This window comes from Odocoileus virginianus, chromosome 4, assembly GCF_023699985.2.
Source record: "Odocoileus virginianus isolate 20LAN1187 ecotype Illinois chromosome 4, Ovbor_1.2, whole genome shotgun sequence".
NCBI lineage: Eukaryota > Metazoa > Chordata > Mammalia > Artiodactyla > Cervidae > Odocoileus > Odocoileus virginianus.
In genome coordinates, this window is record NC_069677.1 from 38,143,564 (window position 1) to 38,165,600 (window position 22,037).

Genomic DNA, 22,037 nt, shown 5'->3' on the forward strand with positions numbered 1-22,037 from the left:
ATATATATATATACATATATATACACCTGTGTGTATATATATATATATTTTTTCCTATTATGAGTAACTCCTTTGTGGAAAAAGCTGATGTTATTACTTACAGATTACTGTAGGGTTTTGTGAGTGTGGGGAAGAAGAGAAGTAAACCAGGATCCTTTATCTAGACAGCATGACTGATGGTATTTTTTCTGCAACAGAACTAGTGCTGTCCTAGATTTGGAATGGCCTCTGAAATTTCCTTTCACCATGGTTAAGTTTCATTTAATCATTCTGTAGGAATTACACACATGTTTTGCTTAACTGAATTAACTTTTTATACAAAAATTTTCCTGGGTCAGATAGTACCAACTGTTTATCTTGGTTTAAATTTGGGAACTTATTTTGGAAGCTTTTTAAGTAATTGTTAGTTGGAAGAATGTTTAGACATGGATTAAAAAGGATGCAATCTTTATTTTATGATTTAGAGTTATTGTAGTATAAAGATACTTGTTCAGTTATGCTCTTCTTGCCAAAGAATGATTCAAGTGGATACAGTTATTGGAAATATTTGATGACCTTTAAAATTTAATAAGAATAAATTATGTGTAAATTCAGATTTATATCAGTTGTTTTAGGCAGTTTTCTTTTGGAACTTATCACAGTGTCGTTTATGAAATTATGTAGTTTTTCAAGGAAAAGTTGTCATTACATTTTTGAATCATTTTTATTAGGAAGACTCATTATAGGTTTCTGATGTGAAAACTTTCCTCCTTTAGATTTATTTTAAAATGTATGTGATGTTTTTGAAATAAAGACTGATTGTCATTTTTTTCTCTCGTAGCGTCATATCCTCCAATTCAGCCTCATCCTCTAATAAAACATCAGCAGATTCCTCTTCATTCACCACCTCCCAAAGTTTCCCATCATCAGCTGATACTACAGCAGCAGCAACAACAAATTCAGCCAATCACACTTCAAAGTCCAACTCAAGACCCACCGCCCTCCCAGCACTGTATGCCACTCCCAAACCACGGCCTGCCTCCAGCCCCCAGCAGTTCCCAGTCGCAGCATTGTTCACCAATTCAGAGTCATCCCCCTCCTCTGGCAATGTCTCCTAGCCAGTCACAGTCAGCACAGCAGTCTGTAGTGGTGTCTCCTCCTCCACCTCATTCACCAAGTCAGTCTCCTACTATAATCATTCATCCACAAGCACTTATTCAGCCACACCCTCTTGTGTCATCAGCTCTCCAGCCAGGGTCAAACTTGCAGCAGTCCACCCCTAATCAGGTGCAGCCTACAGCACAGCTGAATCTTCCATCCCACCTTCCACTTCCAGCTTCCCCTGTTGTACACATTGGTCCAGTTCAGCAGTCCGCCTTGGTGTCCCCAGGTCAGCAGATTGTGTCTCCAACATCACACCAGCAATATTCAACCCTGCAGTCCTCTCCAATCCCAATTGCAACCCCTCCACAGATGTCGACATCACCTCCAGCTCAGATTCCACCACTGCCCCTGCAGTCTATGCAATCTTTACAAGTGCAGCCTGAAATTCTATCCCAGGGTCAGGTTTTGGTGCAGAATGCTTTGGTGTCTGAAGAGGAGCTTCCAGCTGCAGAAGCTTTGGTCCAGTTGCCATTTCAGACTCTTCCTCCTCCACAGACTGTTGCGGTAAACCTACAAGTACAACCACCAGCACCCGTTGATCCGCCAGTGGTAAGCCCTTGGAAGCTCTTTGACTTTCTTGCTGAACTGAAAGTAAACAGTTTTCTCCCACGTTGTGTTTTATCATTAGATCTAAATGCCTATGAATTTAAAAAGCTTGAAATTTCCATCTGTCAGTGTCTGACATACGGGCTATATGGGCCAAAAAAAAGCCATTTGTTGTAGTATGGTTGCATGCTTGATAATTTGTGATGGTTATTGAAGTCCCTCGTTAATTTTATTACTATTTAAACAAATCCATCTGCTATCTTTACAGAGTTGATTTTTTTTCCCCAAGGGAATGCATTTGAACCAGTGTCATCTGCACAAAGTTTTTTCTCTTAAGGTGATTATCCTTCATAGATCCCTTTGTTGGCTTGTATGTTCTTAAACGTATGGTTTATCTAGCTAACCTTTTTGGTTGTATGCATTCTGCAGTTATAGGCCGTTATGGGGCTTTTGCGTCAAGGTGGAGGTATGCTTGTATGATGTAATTTTTTGGTAAACTTACATTTTATAATTAAAATTTTATTAAAAAAAGTTACTCTAGGAAAGAATCCAACTTTGCAAACAAACATTAACTGTAGCCCATCTTTTAGAGTTGTAACTTCTGATTTTTAAATTTCTACTAAGGGAAAACATATACTTGAAATATTTCTCATTTAAAAAGCTAAGAATGATGAGTTGAATACTAAGAATAAAAAAATTCATTGAGAGGAGTAAAAGTTTTGAATAACTGAGACTGTGGTGAAATTTATCAAAATAAACCTCTAAAAATGGCACATATTGCCCAGAAAGGAAAATTATTCTGTAAAAACATTTGTCTTTTAAACATTCTATAAAGGACTTTTAAAATTTATAAAATAATTTATAATAAAATTGAAATAAGGTCTCTAAATGTTAGAATGATCAAATTTATAACTGAGGAAAACCGTATTCCCAAAGGAGATTTATATCAAACCTCACTGAAGAGATCTTATCACTTAAATAAAAATAACCATTAGCTCAGAAAGGAAAGGAGTTTTAAAGTCTGTTCCTTAATGGAAAACATTTTGATTCTCAGGATACAAATTTATAGATTCTTCATATAGATTCTTCATTCTGACTGATAAGCATGAAGTGGTTGAATTCTACTTTTATTCAGAACAGAACTTTGCAAAGGTAACAGTGGCCATCTAGAAATAAGTTCGCATTTCAATATTTTCTTCTAATGGATTTTTTGAAGAGTTTACAATGGATAATGTTACATAAAAACATAGTCTTTAAGGTGTACAGTACCTTCAGAGAAATCAAATTTAATTTAACATAGTCTTTAAGGTGTACAGTACCTTCAGAGAAATCAAATTTAATTTGAATTTATGTTCTTAATTTCTAGTTCAGTGAATTGGCTTTTAAAGTTAAAAATAAAGTTCCTCTCTATGCCTTTGATTTTTCTAATTATTTTTGTTAGGGCAAATCTTGAGGACTGTTGGGGATACAAATATCAAAAACAGAACACTTGCATTAAATTAAAGCTAAAAATATCTAAGATCTTGTTATTTTCTGCCCTCTATTGTGCTTTTTTCTTAAAATTTATGTTACCTAATTTTTGGAATTTTATTCACGAGTTTTCTTTGCTATCACTAGTATGGTTATATTTGCTATATATGTTTCCATATTAACTTTTCTTTTAGTTTTGAGAACCATAGCCTGTTTATTACATTGCTGTATTTTTCTTTTATTACCTTTATCAAATCTATTTTTTTACCATCAGATTTCTTCATGAATTACTCATTCCTTCACAGTTTCCAGGTGGTTTCAAATGTTTAAAGGTAGAGAGATGTTTACTTCTAAAGAGAAATAATAAGTATTTACTTCTAAATAATGTGAAATTTTCAAACATAAGTGTGAATTTTCATAGTAAAATCAATATTTTTTTTCAAGATTTTTCATTGATATTTGGGTATGATAAATAGGATATGATGAGTGTAGATAATTTAGAACTAATAAATGTTTTCCACAGTTTATTTAGGGAAGGGAGACAGATGAGGCTGATGTACTTTGAGGTAAGTTTGGCAGCCATTGTTAGTTATAGAATAGTTATGAACTAAAGAGAAATTGTAATGTACAGTTTCCAAATGATCTTGTGAGCAAAATCTTCACTTCTTTGCTTTACTCAGTCTTTCAGTTGTTGTACTTATGTTTTTTATGTTGATGGTGCCGGTGTCTGTGACAGGTCTGTCTTTGCCTACTTCTTTTTTCTTTATTTTGCTTTCACGTGGGAGATTTAGAATAAAATATGTAGTTAGGCTTACTTGTAAAGAATGAAAAGTATTTTTACAGGATTGTTTGATGGATTATTTCAGAATATGCTATTTGTATTTGCCTCTTTTAATCCTTTAAAACTCTTTTCCTATTTTTTTAAAAATCAGAATTATATGCATGATCTCCATGATCTTTGATTCCGTAAAAGCTTGTAATAGCTGTTTGAAAAACATGTGACAACTTTAATATTATAAAGTTTTCAGCACTTAAGGAAAAGATGCTCTTTGTAAGAAGAGTAATTATCTAATAAAGGAATGCTACATAGATAGAACTGAACTAGTGTAGTTGGTAAAACTGTTACTTGTGTAATTACCTATGCATCAACATCCCCACCTGCCAAATTAAGGTAATGACCGCTGCAGCAGATGCCCCTCACTAGAAGTTTTTTTATTTTTACTTTAACCCCCAGGACTTTTTTTTGGATGACTTTCCTTATATTGGACATTATCACCATTTTAAGAAAATTTATCATGAACAGATAATAGCAGCTATCATTCTTGCACTGTACAATAAACAACGACTGCTTTCACTCCCGAGGATCCAAACACGAGGCAAGGACTCTCTCTTGGTGAAACAGGTTTTCAGATGCAGGGTTGAGAGCAAATAACTTTTCTAAAATGTTGCCTACTTAGTAGCTGATTCAGATCACAGCTCTGAATATTATTTTTTAATAAAATTAGCAGTAACAATAGGAATTTAAAATTTTTAAAACAAAAGGGATTTTTTTTTCTTCTTAGTAGAGTTGAAAGATTAGTTTTTTTGTTTGGTTTTTAAATTCTATTGCTGTTGTTAGATAGGCCTTTGTAGGTAAAACTTCATAGTCCTTTTTCTCACATATGGTTTATGCTGATTTCAGAAATCTTGATCATTTTTAATTTCAAATCATCAGACTTTTCCAATAGTTTGATTAAAAATATATTAGATACCAATATCATTAAAATTTTTTTTGTGAATGTTACTGAAACTTTTTTATTTTGATATTAGAAATATTAATCACTTCGGGTAAGTTATCTTAAAAACTCACTTTTATAAACGTAAGTAATAAGCTTTGTACATAAAAGTAGGGGGGTAAATTGCTTTGTGGCTTTGTTTTTAATAACCTGTCTTTCAAAAACAATGGTTCAATAAAAATGAGGAAAAATTAAAATACCTGTGTCAGTTTGTACAAGTGGACTTTGAAAATTCAGCCTTAATTTTAATAAAAATCAATAGTAGGTTACATATTTTTTAGTTATAAAGCTCCTTCTCAGAGTGCTTTTGAGTCTGTTTTCCTCAAGTGTTATCTTTACCATTGGATAACAAGGCAGTTAGAAATGTAAAAACTTGGTCTGTAAGTATGGAACAGTATTAAAGAACTATAAGTAATACGTCAAATGGTTTAGGATGGGTGTGGCGGAGGGGTGCTGTGTGTGTGTGTGATTCCAGGGACAGATATTTTTTGTTTACTTGATAATTAGCTTATAAAAATTCATTAGATTCTTGAATAGATTAGAAGATTAAAAAGTAATCACATACTTTTTTTGTAGGTTCTCAGGCATTACTTTTCAAAATTCACTCTTTAATTTACATAAATACAGTAAAGAAGAGCTTGGGATATAGTCATTTAGGCAGTGCATTTCTTTATATAATATGTGTCATTTTGGAAATTCACCTAACATGCTTTGAAAAATATTAGTACCTGTTTTGATTTATGACAATTGAAAGTTAATAGAAACTTTAGTAAACTCCCCAAATAGTTGAGTGTATAAAATCAAAACATTTTTAAAAATTAACAAAATTAAAAGTAATTCTGATTCAACTATCACCTTTTGGGAAAACCTTAGTGATTTATAACTTAGGTACTGATCACAACTTGCTTCCGGTGAAATATCATCAGGTATTATGAATCGTCAAGTATTATGAAAAACTTCATTTGAATGATTTTAAAGCTTCTCTTTCAGTCGATCAAATAGTCATTTTGTCTTTTACATTTTAAAACACTTAGAATTTATTTTGTTAATTAAATTAGGAACACCTTATTAAATATATCTTACAAACATTTTTAGGCAGTGTGGTTTGTCGTCGTAGGTTTATCAAGTAGAAGATGTCTGTGAAGAAGAAATGCCAGAAGAGTCAGAAGAGTGTGTCCGGATGGATAGAACGCCACCACCACCCACACTGTCTCCAGCAGCTATAACTGTGGGGAGAGGAGAAGATTTGACTTCTGAGCATCCCTTGTTAGGTGAGGAGGTGCCTAAATTTGGGGGAAATTTCTATTAGGCAAATGTTAGTAATGGAAAAAGTTCATTTTTTTCCCACTGGAGATGATCTTAAACTAATTTGTTATGTAATAAAATTGCAGCAAAACATAGATTAGAATTCAAGAGTTTTTTTTGATGATAAACAGTTACCAAATCAAAAACACATTTCAGTCTTTGAAGTTTTACTAGTTTGTACAGATGTGTTTCTTATGCTTATTCAGATTTATTTGTCAAGCTATTTCTAGCATAAAAATTAGAATAAGGCAAAGTTCTATTAGAAAATTTCAATTACACTCTCCAAAAATCACAAAGCATTTGAAGTCATGTCTGACATTCCTCATAATTGCTTGTGATCCAGATTGAGTAAATGCTTTTAAAGATACTGCTTCCTGGACAATACTTAAATTAAGCCACACTGATTCTTACTAGAGACATGGATTAAAAAATTGCTAACACCTTCAAATTCTTATTCACTACTTTAGAACTACTTATGAGTTCAAGTTAATCCTCTCTATTCTCCTCTGCACATTATCAAAGTGACTGTGAATCCTAGGTACTTCACTGGAACATTATGATCTATATAGCCCACTATCTAAGTCCTAAAAAAGATATGTTCTGGATTAGGTGTTGGTTTTTTTTTTTTTTTTTTTTAAATTTTGAGTATTTTATTTAGATCAGGGAGTGGCAAATGATAGCTCACGCTTCAGATCTTTCTGCTACACGTTTTGATATGGCCAATGAGCCAAGGATAGGTCTAGAATTTTTAGATATTTGGGGGAAAAAAAAGGAAGAGTAATTCATGCCATGTGAAGATTATATGAAATTCAGATTTCATTGTCCATAAATAAAGTTCTATGCAACATAGCCACCTTGAGCCACGTTTGTTCAGATATTACCTATGGCTGCCTTTACACTACTGCAGCAGAGAGGGTCATTGCAGAGACCATATGTCTTTCATAAAAGTGTTTACTGACCCCTCTCCCAGATAATGCCAATCTTGGTTCAGGCTTTGTTGTAAGTATTCTGTCTTATTGCATATCTCATCGCCTTCAGAATCATGTTTAGTTGAGAGGAACCAATGTTATCAGGCATGAAAACAAACTATAATGGGGCACTGACTTAGCCTCTCCTTCTTCAGCGTGCCACATCTCTAACCCTTCTCTTCTTTCTAGGTTTTATTTCTTACTGCCAATGTGAATCTCCATTGCAAGGAGCTAGAAAACCAATTTTACTCAAACTTTTCCTCTTTCCTGAAAAAGAGAAAACATTTAGTAAAATTATGAAAAATACTTAAGACAAATTCAGTATCATTGCCTTTGCTTATTCAAAATGATACCTCAAAAGATCTAAAAACTTACCTATAGTATTAAATCTTTGTAGTTTTTGTACACTGAAATGGGATTCATGTTGCTGCAGATATCTTGGGAGTTTTGATTTAAAGGCAGAAATCTATATTTAATTGGATACTAACCCTGCATTGTGGCTGTGATTTAATTACCTAATAAGCATTACTAATGGTACTCAAGAAAATTTAAATACTTTTGAAATATTGAACCTTGACAATATCTTCACATTATTTCCTCAGAAATATAATCTGAGACCCTGGCAGGCATATTCCTCTGGCTAAATTGTCTGAGTAAACTATAAATTTTTGAATCTTCCTTTAATTTTCTTCATGCTTAACTACTTTTCTGTAGTATATGAGAGGGAAAAGCACGTACAGGTTGCTTATCAAATCATATAATAAACTAACCTATAAAAATAGAGCGACTTGTTTCCACCAGGATTCAGTCTTCGTAAGTTCTGTAAGAATTCTTAAAGCATCCATAAAGGACTTCCCTGGTGGCACAGTGGATAAGAATCCACCTGCCAATGTAGGAGACACGGGTTCCATCACTGATCCAGGAAGATTCCATGTACGGTGGAGCAACTGAGCCTGGGCACCACAGCTGCTGAGGCTGGGCTCCAGAGACTGTGAGACACAACTAATGAAGCCCTCACACCTAGAGCATGTGCTTTGCAACAAGAGACGCCATCGCAATGAAAACTTGCACTTATCACAGCTAGAGAAGGCCACGCAAAGCAGCAGAGACCCAGCGCAGCCAAAAATAAGTAAATAAAAATAAAATGAAAAGCATCTATAAAAAAGTAGAACAAACTCATTGGTTTCGCTCAGGAAATGAAACTACAAATAGGCAGAGTAACTTGTGGCAAAGTCTTTATCAGTTAACTTGGGGTTTCTCTATTCACAGTTTTCTTAAATCTAGAGAGGATAATAATTGTGTGTGTTCTACTGTGTAGTGTTTTTGATTTTAACAGCTGATTATGAACCGGCATGTAAAAGCTATTACATTCTTGATAAAGTCAGTAACTCATAAGTTTTCAACAAAACTTAGGTCTATTTGTATATATGATCCAAAAATCAGTTAGAACATATATACCAAGCAGTATTTTCTGAATAAACAACATTATACTTAATGCGGTATCTATAAATCTGTAAGGGGACATTAAATTTTTCTTATTTTTTCAGCTCTCCATAGATTTGTATTTCCCTTCCAATAGAAAAATTGCTTTTCAGTTTCTGTTCAGAATTATCTTTTATCCCTTTTTCTCTAGGAGTATATATGAAAATTAGGCATGTGGGATAGGATTTTTATGGGGTTTCTCAGTCTTGTAATACATGTGTACAATTGGAAAACAATTTGTACCTGTATTTGTTCCTGGAAGTAAGCAAATCAGTATTTCCTGCTGACTTTTAGTTTTTAATGAGGGATTGTGTCACTTTAAATAGTTTTTCTAGTACAGTTTATCCTGGTGGATTATTTGGTGGAACAAGGTTAATTTATGGACATAATATTGCCGTGATAAATAAGCTGTATAGTAATACTAGTTACGTCAAAGTTACTAGGTGTGAACCATTAGCTTTTCCTTTTCTGACCCTGTACCAGTTCTCACTGCACGGTCTTACTAGTGGAAATTTTTGTCTGTTTATCTTTGGCTGTGCTGGTTCTCGGTTGCTGCCTGTGGGCTTCCTCTAGTTGCGGCGAGTGGGGGCCCCTCTCTGTTGCATCACAAGGCCTTCTCACCGCAGTGGCTTCCCATCGCAGAGCACTGACTGAGATGCTCAGGCTCAGTAGTTGTGTACGGGCTTAGTTGCCCTGTGGCTGTGGGGTCCTTCTGGGCCAGGGATCGAACCTGTGTCCCCAGCAATGGCAGGTGGATTCTTAACCACTGGACCGCCAAAGAGGTCTCTGAAATTTTTATTTGATAGGGATTTTTCTTTCTTCTCTACCTGACTGGGCTATGTTTGAGCATCTTTGATAGTGATATCAATTCTTTTCATACTGTTGGTGGAGAGGAGTTACCATAGGAGTTAAAAGCATTGTCTCTGTTAGTAACCCAGCTCCACTACTCACTAGCTGTATGTCTTTAGGCAAGTTAATCTTTGTCTCTTTTTTTTTCCTCCACATCTATAAAATGGAGATAACAGTACTTACCCATAGGCTTGGAGAAGGAAATGGCAACCCACTCCAGTATTCTTGCCTAGAGAATCCCGTGGACAGAGGAGCCTGGTGGGCTGCTGTCCATGGAGTCGCACAGAGTCGGACACGACTGAAGCGACTTAGCATGCATGCATGCATTGGAGAAGGAAATGGCAACCCACTCCAGAATTCTTTCCTGGAGAATCCTAGGGACGGGGGAGCCTGGTGGGCTGCCGTCTATGGGGTCGCACAGAGACGGACATGACTGAAGCTACTTAGCAGCAGCACCCAGGCTAGTTAGGATTAAATGTGTTACAATGTGTAGGACATTTATACATATAAGTGCTGGCACATAAGTGCTCAGTAAGTAGTGGTTTTGTCTTTGCCACATGCCCCATTTTTGGTGGTGTTACCTCTCTCAGCCATCTTGTACTCACTGGTATTCCTGGCTATCATTTGGTTCCATCTCTCCACTTTGGTACAGCTTGGTAAAGGTTCAGTGCTAACAAATGGGTGGGTAAAGTCTCTGTCATAGGCTGTGGATCTGTCTTATTGTGGTCCCCAGAGCTTGCCTGGGAGAAACCACAATGAACTAGCCCAACATTTTGCAATTGCCTGGTACTACAGTGTTCCTGCAAACTGACATGTACAGTGTCACTGAAGATTTGTTAAAAATAGCAACAGCAAAGAACATTTGTGCATGGTTGTGGATTACTTGAAATAAAGGTAATGCCCTGTATAATTCATTATAATTTCTATTTATTCTGTTGATTTCATGATCCTTTTTTTCTTAAGCATATTCTGCCCTCCCTAGTACCATTTGGAATATATGAATAGAAACATAGGAAATTTAATAACTGTAGCTTAAAATTAAAAAAAAATTTAAAATAATTGTTCTTAAGTTGACATTCTAAAACATTTTCATGTCTTATGGGACAGTTCTTTTTAAGCAAAGTTGGAATGCTAACTTTGAGCAAGTTGCTGCCTTCCACTGTATATGGATACAGTAGTACATATCTCATATCTCATCTTATTGTGGAGATTCCCAGGTAGTGCTACTGGTAAGGAACCCACATGCCAATGCAGGAGACACAAGAGAGGCAGGTTGGATCCGTGGCTTGGGAAGACCCCCTGGTGAAGGAAATGGCAACCGACTCTGGTATTCTTAGCTGGAGAATCCCATGGACAGAGAAGCCTGGTGGGCTACAGTCCATAGGGTCTCAAAGAGTCGGATACTATTGAAGTGACTTAGCATGAATTGTGGCGAGATGAGATAATAAATATAAGGGTCTCAGAATTTTTTTTAAAACGTAAGACATTAACTGTTACTGTTGTTAATGTTCTCCAGTTTTCTTTCATATTTGCCTGGGCAGAATGGTACAAATTTAAGAAGTGACTTTTTTTTTTTTCCAGAGCAAGTAGAATTACCTGCAGTGGCATCAGTCAGCGCTTCAGTAATTAAATCTCCTTCAGATCCTTCACATGTTTCTGTTCCTCCACCTCCGCTCTTACTTCCAGCTGCTACCACAAGAAGTAATAGTACATCTATGCCCAGTAGCGTACCTAGTGTTGAAAACAAACCTCCACAGGCTATTGTTAAGCCACAGATTTTGACCCATGTTATTGAAGGTTTTGTGATTCAGGAGGGATTGGAGCCATTTCCTGTAAGTAGCAAGCAAATTTGCATTTTCAAAATTATTCATGTAGCATAATTTTAAAATGTATGATCTATTGGTCTCTTAATGTATTTTCTCTAATAAAAAACTTACTTCAAAAGTTACTAATTTCCCTGGAGAGGGAAATGGCAGTCCAGTCCAGTATTCTTGCCTGGGAAATCCCATGGACAGAGGAGCCTGGAGGACCACAGTCCATGGGGTCAAAAAAAAGTTAGAGAATTTCTTTCTTTATATATTTATATATAAATTTATATATAAATTTATATATATATTTCTTTATATATTTCCATTTTTATCAGTAGTTCTAGAATTTTATGCTAGCTATTTAGATGTATAAGATGGAAGCAAACAGTTTTAGGGCATAAGGATATTTTGTAATTTTTAGAGAAGGCAATTAGATGTTCACTCTGAAGGAAACTTTGTTTTTCAACCCTTTAAGGGGATCGAAATGACATCAGAAGTGTATTTTCTTTTAAAAGGTGTTTCTTGTATAATGTGATACTTGTGAACTTAAACTTGCATACAGAAAACAGTAACTTCCCAATGATCTTTATATCTGAAATTATCCAGTTGATGGTTTTTAAAAATAGATTTTCTTATTTTTTAAATCTCAGGTTTCAATCATATTTTAAAAATGCTTCAGAATGTACACATCAGAATTGAGATGCTGTATCCTATCACTTTAAGTAATTTAATTTGAGACTAGCTATACATTACAGCTTCGTTAGCTACATTACATGTTATGTCTAGAAGTGAACATTTTTCCTTAGGAAATATACCAAGACAAGTAGCCAAAATCAAAGCCCCAAACAAAGACACGAGAATACAAAATTATGTATTTTGAAGGCGTTTGAAGCATCTGATTTTTCAGATTCATAGGCAGGGCATTATGATTGCACAGTGATAGTTAACTGTAGCCAGTTGCCTTTGTTTTCAGTTTACTGTGTGTATATTAAACTTGGATCTAAGAACCTCTGATTTAGTGAGTGGAGAAACGGTCTTTTTCTCCCTAATCTCAGAGATTGGGTCCTGGCTCTGCCATATGCTGAAAGTGTAACCTTTGTCAGGTCACTCAACCTTTTTGAAATTCATTTGCTCATCCAGCAGATGGAGATGATATTTTGCTTTTAGGGTTATTGTGAAGACTAAATGTGTGTAACTGTTCTATGTAGTAATATGTATTATTTTTTCACTGAAAATTTGGAAAATGTACAGAGCAAATAGTAATACCACAAAATGTATTTTAATATATATATTTTCATATGATCAGGACTATAATTGTATATACAGTTCAGATTCCCTTTATTATTAAAAAAAATTTTTTTTCGACCACACCTTTCTTCTTGTGAGATCTTAGTTCCCCAAACAGAGATTGAACTTGGGTCCTTGGCATTGAAAGTGCAGGATCTGAACCACTGTACCGCCAGGGAATTCCTTACAGATCAGCTTCTTTTGCTTAGTATATTTTGAACATTTATTTTTTCATTTGATTAATAGTACTTTGGAAACATTTTGAAAGGTTACCTAATATTTCACTTTCTGGACTGTCATAATTTATATAATCCTTCAATTACATTTTGCCCCCCCCCCCCCCCCCCCCCCCCAATATCCACAGGTTTCACACTGGGGAGTTAACCCAACTGTAGATCAAGAATCTAAAAAAAAAGAAAAGAAATCTAGAAAATTCCAAATAGTAGAATTTGAATTTGTCATGCTCAGGCAGCTGTTCGCTTCATATCTACATCGTTTTTGGTATTATCAGTGATCTAGAGATGATTTAAAGGGCTTCCCTGGTGACTCAGATGGTAAAGAGTTTGCCTGCAATGCAGGGGACTGGGGTTCAATCCCTGGGTTGGGAAGACCCCTTGGAGAAGGAAATGGCAACCCATTTCAGTATTCAAATCAGTATGCTGATTTAAACCATATGGCAGAATGTGCACAGGTTATATGCAAATAATGCTCCATTTTTACATCAGGGACTTGAGCATCTGCGTTTTTTTGTACCCTATGGAGTCCTGGAATCAATCCCCTGCAGATACTGAGGGACATCTATACTGTTGGACATTTAGGTTTCTTTTTTTTTTTTTTTGCTGTTCAAAGGAATATCCTTGTATGTAAATTATTCACATTTGAAATCCACATTTTAAATATTATTTCTTTAGCATAAATTCCCAGGAGTATAGGTGTTAGATCACATTACATATGTATTCATAAGACTCTTGATATATATTGGCAAATCATTTTCTGGAAGACTATTTAAATTTATCCATATACCCTAAGTGTATGCTCTAATCATAAGCACTCAATACTGGTTTTTTCAGCAATAATTTCCACTAATTTTATTTGAGACATAATTACATATATAAACTGAAATAAACACAATTTAAAAGGTTATGGGTTGAGAATTCCCTGGTGATCACTGGCTAGGACTTGGTGCTTTCACTGCAGGGGCTGGGTTCGATCCCTGCAAGTGAGGCCAAAAAAAAAAGTTTATGGGTGATTATTTTCCAGGGTTACATGTAAAAAGTTCCAATAAGCGGTTGTTCATTATGTATGGAAAATGTTGGAGACTTGACCAGCATTCTCAAATAGAATCAAAGGTTCTGTTTTTAAGATTAGCTGAGGGTTCACTAGTAAATGAGTAAATACTTTTGGTATAGATTATTTTTGCTGAAAGCATTTCTAAAGTAAGTAGTTTTCATGACTTAAATTGGTGTACTGAACATAAGTGACTATATTTTTGTTGATTTTGATGTTAATGTTTGAGGAATTTTCCATTTTTATTTATGATTAAAATAGGTTACTTAACTAGGAATCAGGAGACTTGAGTTCTACTCCTGTTTCTGCTGTTAGAAAGAAATCACCTGCACACTTTGAGTATTAGTTCCCTTATCTTTAAAATACAGTAATGATCTATCCTGAGGAAAGAATCCTATAAATTAAAAGTTTGTGCATGAAAAATCAATCTTAAAGGTTGTTGCAGAAAAAGAAAAAAGTAAAGGTTCTTATAATCACAATTTATTACTGATTTTTTAAAAGATTTTTTTAGCCTACCCACCTAAACAAAGACCCTTGGTTCCATTTGACTGAGACTTTGGTCATACTGCTCATGAGCTGTATATAAAGTGTTCAGGCAACCTGAACATAACCTTTTCTCAAGAAATAAATGAATGGGTCTGATCAGTTGTAGAGGTAAATTATCACAGATCCTATTGATTTCAAGAGACTTTTAAACTAAATTATTTCTGAAGGTCTTTAAAAAGATTTCATTTTGTTCTGTTATTTATTTATTTATTTTTTGTTCTGTCTTTTAAAGGTGAGTCGTTCATCTTTGCTGATTGAACAGCCTGTGAAAAGAAGGCCTGTTTTGGATAATCAGGTGATAAATTCTGTGTGTGTTCAGCCAGAGCTGCAGAATAATGCAAAGCATGCAGATAATTCATCTGACACAGAAATGGAAGACATGATTGCTGAAGGTTTGTGGATTTTTCTTTAAGATACTCTTTAACTTTGGCATTTACTGCTTGAATCAGAACATGGATTTTTATTATACACAGATTTTTCCCTTGGAAGTATTTACTTTTATTCTCATATATGCATTATTTGACTAAAATAATGGGAACTCCAACCAGACTCTTAATGGCCATGAAATTAAAATAACAAGATTGGTGTTAATTTTTATAATACCAGTTTGCCCTTTGAAGGAATGTGAGTGGGAAAATTTCCATTATATATGAAAGCAGTTCAAAATTTTAGGATCAAAACAACGAATTTTCTTCTTTAAACAGACTTTAGTAAATGACTATTTTACGGAGCTTGTTTAAAAATTTAGAGCTTCCTGGTTGTTTGGTTTTAGATTTTATGTATTCTTATGTTTGATATCAGGTGGGTATTAACAGTTATGTTAAGTCTTCAATCAGAAGATGATTAAGTTTGCTCAAGGAGGAAAATATCACTAAATCTTCTCAGTGTCAAAGAATCTTTTTTTTTATAGGCCTGTTCTACCAGTGAATATTTCATTAAAGTGGTATGCAAAGTGAGTTCAGGAAAACAAACACAAATGGAAAAACGATGTTTTTTATTGATTCTGATCATGGCTCTGCAGTAGATGCTGTTCAATTAAATAGCGTGTAGTATGGTTGGGGCTGTACAATTGTGAATTAATTAACATCTGTGTCTAAGTAATTATCCTCTATATTAGTGTATTTCATCTAAATTTATTCAGTTTGTAAATGTTTACTGAATATATACTGTGCGCCTGTACTTTGCTAAGTTAAGTAAAATAGCATGCTGGTAAGCAAAATAGATATTGACTTGGCTCATAGTTTTCCTAATTAAGAGGAAGGCATCTCTGTCATTATTGGTAACATACGGACTGTTGCAGTGTATTTATCACTGTTTTACTTGTTATCTGAATAGCAAAGAACTGATAGTAGTATAAAATATTTTATTGCTAACTTATGTTGAACTCAGTTTGATTTTTTTTATTTAAAAGAGTTAAACATGAAAAATTTCGAACATAACTTAAAATTAGAACTGTATAATAAATCTTGGCTCACGCAGACTCAGTATTATTACCCAGTTTTAAACATTATTTTGCGAAGTTAGCTTCATGCATCCCTTTGTTTTTTCCTCCTACATTCCTCCTTCTCTTTTTCTCTTTCCCTTTTCTTCCCTTCTTCCTCTGTTTAAAAACAAATCTTAGTTCTTGTTGTATTTTACTAGTACATACTTCAGTGTGCATCTATAAAATGTATATTTTAATGCTGTGTCACCCAAAACAATATTAATAATAATTCTTTGTCATCTAGTACCTGGTTTATATTCAGATTTCCTCAATTGTGTAATTACTTAAATTGTATAAATGTCCTTTTATAGTTATTTTGTTCAAATCACAATTCAAAAAGTGCCTGGTGGTGGTTTAGGAGTAAGTAAAGAGTTAATCACTCAGTTGTGTCCACCTCTGCGACCCCACGGACTGTCTGTCCAGACTCCTCTGCCCATGGGATTCTCCAGGCAAGAATATTGGAGTGGGTTACCATTCCCTTCTCCAGGGGATCTTCTACACCCAGGGATTGAAACTGGATCTCCTGCGTTGCAGGCAGGGTACTTTACCAACTGAGCCACAGGGAAGCCTTTTGTTGTTAGGAATTTAATTGCATTTAATTCCTAAGTACTTGCTTTTATTATAGTTATGCATACTATTTATCTGAGAATTTTTCATTTGAGATGAGTAGTAAAGACAAATGTACAGGGATTTTTTTTTTCTTGCCTATATAAGTGTATAAGCAAAAGTTTTGTAGGCTAATAAGCTACATAATGTGCCCTCGTGTGTGCGCATATTGGAGAAAAAGGGAAAACTGCCTAGGAAACTTCACAGCATACTTTGTGATGCTCATGGTTTATAACATATATAGAACACATGGTGGACTGTGCTAGAATGTCAGGGAGCTTTTGATCTAATAAGAAGTAGCAACCTCTACAACAGAAAGATAACTAAGAAGCAGCATATGCTAGGTATTAAGTGAATTATATAGACAGTAAGAACATGGCACTTTAAAGCTGGGTGATATTATTGCCAGACTGGTGAGTTTTCAGTGAAGAGGGGGTTTGATTTGGGTCTTGGATGATGAAGCATAGATTTTAAGATAACAGAAAGAACCTCTCAGGTTAGCATACCAAGAATAAATGCACAGAAGATGTGCAAGTGCTCAGTAACTTCAGGAGGGGGCAGTGAAGAGTAGGCAGTTGGGTTAGAGAGGATAGTGGGCAGTAAGGCAGAGTCAGATTCTAGCATACCTTGAGATTCGATTATGGAAGTAGGAGTTATTTTGCTGTCAAGAGGATAGTTACCGAAAATTTTTAGCCAGATGACATGAAAAAATGTTTTTGAAACTGCTGGTCGTGTGTGGATGAATAGTAGAGGTTTGGCATGTGATTGATACTTGTAGTCACGGTGGGAAGAGGAAGGAAAGAATTGATGGAAGACAAGGCAAAGAGTAGTTTTTAACGAACAGGATACCAGAGTAAGGAAAAGGCACGTTTAAAGATTAATCTTTGCAATGAATAATAAATAAGCCATAGAAATCTAATGTACAGTATAATGAATATTGACAATATTGTACTATAATCATCAGCCTAACTTAAGCTAACACTTAATTATCCCAATGACTAAAATGAGAAGATAAAAATGTAATGTGATAGAAATGTTCAGAATTTCTACTGAGGCAGTCACTTGTATAAATGTATCAAATTAACATCTTGTACACCTTAAGTTTACACAATGTTATATGTTAACTGTGGCTAAAAAAGATGAATATTTCATAGTGGAGATAAGTTTACTGAAAATATATCAATTTTTAAAATACTTCGTAATTTCCCATGGTAATTTTATCAAGTATTTCTGTTACTGTATACTTATTTCATTGTTTATGGGAAGTACTATAGAGTGAAATGATGAGGTCATTTATTTAGTGGCTTTGGCTTTACGAGTGTATGCAGTTTAATTCAGTATGAAAAACTTAATGTAATGATTATTCTTTTTTTAAAGGATTAACTGTATCTCTGTTTGGACCAGAATCTCCATCTAAAATGTGATTTATCAAAGTGTCTTACATCTTCCCTGGTAAATCATCATGCTGATGATGGTTTCTGTCTCATTGCCTTCTTACTGCTGATCATCACGTGATCTCAAGTCTTCAGGAAAATTGAAAAATAATTCCTCTTGGCACAAAAAAAATTAGGGATCTCTGTTAGTTAGGGTATATGTTTGGCCACTCCATTAGACACCCAGACTAATACCTGGTTAAGTAAGAAGTTTCATTTTCTCTGACATAGTCTAAAGGTAAGCAGCGCAGGGCTCCATTATGTTGGGCACATAAGCTGTCAGTGTCTCTTAGCTGACATGATAGCTTTCCAAGATAGCTAATCTTCATGATAACATTGTAATCAGTAAGAAGGGCATCACCCAGAATTTGGTCAGAAATTGGCCACACATAGGGCAGTAGTTGTGCTTTTTATTCTCAGTGGCTATATTCCTAGCTAAAAGTTAGGCTTTTGTTACTGGGGGAGAAAAGTGAAGAACTGATATTAGGGAACTGCCAGCTATCTCTATAGAATCCCATCTTTATGATCTTAAGCAGTAGTTTTTAAAAACTTATTTGGCTCTGTAATTTTTTATTTACAAATGTGAAAAAGTACCTTGGTAACATTACCAAATTTGTTGAAATTCTGACCAAAATTAGAACTGGACTTCTTTGAATCTGTTAATGTTCCTCTCTTCTTTATGAGAAATAAAACTGATGTGAAATTTTTGTCAGATTGTTAACCCTTAGACCATACCTGTTTGGGATCTCGCCTCTCTAGTCAGCAAAAACATTTCCTTCACCTTCATAAGGTTGTCTAACCTCTTATCAAGTGTTGCATATTTTTATGTTAATTAATTCAAAGTTTTGAAATAAAGCTTTCAGTAGAGTCAAAATGAAACAGCCCAAAGAATGGGCTCTTTGGGGCTGGATTGGTGGTCAAACGAGAGGTTCTGTATCCAGTACAGGCTTTTCAAGGTCATATCTGGTTATAAGCATGACAAACTAGAAGCAATACTCCTGGAAGTTATGACACTAGGTGCCAGGAATGTGTTGTGGGCAGAGCTGTGTGAAAGCCATCTCTGGGTCATTGGAAGAAACAGTTTTTACCTTACCTGGTTTGAGACTCTTTCTTCCTCATTGCCACTAAATAGATGAGTTTGCTTATGAAGATAGTCCTGCGAATTTTTTTGAGGTGATCATTTGCTAGTTTATGACTTGACTGGTCATGACAGTGTCTTTGGATGTCCTTTGACACTTCAGATATTTCACAGTGTGTTTTTGCTGCCTTCACTTAATTTAGCACTTTGCCATTTGCTTCTCCAGTAACACTGGGATAAAGTGATCCTTGAATGTATGAGTGCATGTTGTTCATGTCTACATTTCAGAGTCCCTTTCTTCATCTTAATAAGTCTTGGTTAAGTGAATAACATAGAAAAGCACATGAAGAACTCATAGCTAAAAGCTTTAGTTAGAGTTCCTTTTTTTGGTATATTTTATATGACTTAGCATAGGAATTACGATGATGCATGTAAATGGTAAAATATGGTGATTTAAGAGTTAAACAATTTTCATTGAAGTGTTTAAGTTACTTGTTATAGGTCTTGGTACTCCTAATTCTTACGTGGAAGATAGGAAATGGAACTGTCACTCTCTTATGTCTGCTACCTGTTAGGCATTCATGTAATCTTCACTACATTTCTTTGGGAAGGTATCATAAGCCCCATTTTACAGATGAGAAAACTGTTGGGTTCTAAAGATTAAGTTGCTTGCTTATAGGTGACTGCTGCTGGATACTTGAGGATGTAGGTGGGAAGTTTCTTTAGGTCCTGTGGTATGACTCGAAGAAAGTTATGGATACAGAGGTAGAGTAAGGACATTCTAATTAACAGAGAGGACCCTGACAAAAAAGAGCAGAGGTTAGAAATTACAAAACTATTGAAAATTTTGAAGATAAATGTAAATTATTTTAATATAACTAAAAGGGACTTTTAGAATTAGATAAATACATCTTTATATATTCTGTTGTACACTGCAGATCTTAGAGAGTGTTAACTATTTTAAATGCTCCTCTGAAATCAAAGTCTTTTTTTTGGAGTCCTCATTTTCTCCAGTTAGAATTGTGTTCTTTGCTATGTATACTATACATAGCACAATGTATCAAAATTCATATACTCATAATACTTTTTGGAAGGTAGTGACTTTATTTGCACATTTTAGGTAGGTTGGATTCTTTGCAAATGAACCTTTAAAAATGTATTATTTATTTATATAGAGAAAACTCCATAAGATTTTTATGCAGGAGCCAGAGGGAATTGGTGGAAGTGGTGGTTTGGGGGGCTTTGCCTTGCCAAAGTGGCTGTGGATTGAAAAGTTAAAAGACCATTCCTTTTAAGTCTCCTGTAGGGTCTGAACACTGGCAGCATCCCACCAGAGTAGAAGCTAAAAGAAAATTTGCCATAATTAAGTTTTTGGATTTTTTTTCTGCTTTTTTCTTTTTTAGAGACATTAGAAGAAATGGACAGTGAGTTGCTCAAGTGTGAATTTTGTGGAAAGATGGGGTATGCTAATGAGTTTCTTCGGTCAAAACGATTCTGCACTATGTCATGTGCCAAAAGGTATTTCTGTTCTCAAGTTTCCTAAAGCACAAGCCAAAAACTGCTGTAACAAAACTAAAAAACTTGTAGAGTTTGCCATTAGTCAAAACTAGGTACTGTAGAAGAATACTATCAAATAGACATTATCTGGAGCTACTTTGCTATTTAGTTAAATTTTACTTGGCGAAAACTGTATTCATAACACATATAGCATAATCAAATATTGAAGTAGCAATCAATCTCCAGGTGGTAAGAATATGGTGAGGAGAATCCCTCCTGTGAATACACTGCTAGTCCTTTGTTTTAACAATATTGAAATACCTGGATTTACTTTGTTATATTTTAAAATGTTTCATTTCTTTTAACCATATCCTGTTTATTTTAGGGTTTTAAGTGGGACATCTGTAGCATAAATTCTCCACATTGTTATATTACTTGATAACAAAAATGCCTGTCTTTTCTAAATGTTTTTTCAGTAATATTATAGGTAAATAGTACTACTGTCAAAAGCCTTTTTAAGTATCTTCATTGATCTAGTCACAAATTTAGTTTACATTAAAGAAAGCCTCTCTAATTCTGTTAATAAATCATAATACAGGTATTTCCCACTGAAGGTCAAGTGTGTGCACAGTTTATTTTGAACTTTGTTCTGTATTCCAAAAGTTATTTTCTCAAGGAATTTAAGATCTTAAAGATACATCTAGGGAATTTCTTGCTCCCTAAATGAATACATTATTTAGTATGGTGCACCTAAAATATGTTTTGTAAAACTTAAGTCAAATAAGCAGAAGTATTTTCCTCTGAAAATGGGTTAATGGTTTTTTATTTGTCAGTCTGTTATTCAGATATTCTTTCATGTTATTTTGATAGTCCTAATCAAATTATGTAACTCCTATTTTGTTTGCATATACCACAAGAAAAAATAGTGGCTTTCTGATTCAAAGGGATTAAAAACTGAGGGAGGAGGATTGCCTTTCAGAATCTTTTAAACTTCTAAACTGTTCAGAAATATTTCAGGACAGTTAGCACACTACCATCACTCTTCTCCCAGAGATGATTGCTGAGGTGTCAGGTTAGTATACCTTTAGGTGAAGCTCTTTAGAGGCTTAGAGGTCCTAAGGTGGGAAAATACAGAGGAGAGAAGAGTAAGGAGGAGAGGATAAGTTAGGTCAGGTAAGAAATGCTGTTTACATGTGTGCCTAGCTATCTTTCTTCGATATCTCAGTATTTAGGGAGTAAAGAGCAAATTAGCCCCTCTTCTCTCTTCTTCAGTCAGTTGGGAAAGAAGTTTGTTAGTTGATGTAAATGGAAATCAGAAACTTCTAGAGCTGAGCCCACAGAGGAGCATATTGAACACAGGAGGAGCTTGTTTAATTGTTTTAGGGTAAAATGAAGTGACCATCAGGACACTCTCTTCTGTTTTATATTTTTAGGGGAAAAATAGCCTGTTTTCTCTGTAGTACTCCTTCCACCT

At 34.8% G+C, this 22,037-nt stretch overlaps 1 protein-coding gene across 9 annotated transcripts in view; it reads left to right on the forward strand.

The window, feature by feature from the left end:
* Window positions 1–22,037, forward strand: part of PHC3 (polyhomeotic homolog 3) — a 78,756-nt gene that overhangs the window by 39,661 nt on the left and 17,058 nt on the right. For 8 of the 9 annotated variants that reach the window (XR_011487296.1, XM_020882118.2, XM_070466435.1 and 5 more), the window contains 6 exons: window positions 821–1,692; window positions 1,979–2,026; window positions 6,052–6,205; window positions 11,120–11,370; window positions 14,699–14,858; window positions 20,470–20,584. Coding sequence is in view for 8 of the 9 variants with exons in the window: in XM_020882118.2 (XP_020737777.2) it covers window positions 821–1,692; window positions 1,979–2,026; window positions 6,052–6,205; window positions 11,120–11,370; window positions 14,699–14,858; window positions 20,470–20,584 (1,600 nt within the window). In the remaining variant the exon portion in view is untranslated. The remainder of the gene's footprint in view (window positions 1–820; window positions 1,693–1,978; window positions 2,027–6,051; window positions 6,206–11,119; window positions 11,371–14,698; window positions 14,859–20,469; window positions 20,585–22,037) is intronic. The other variant, XM_020882122.2, reaches the window with a different exon arrangement.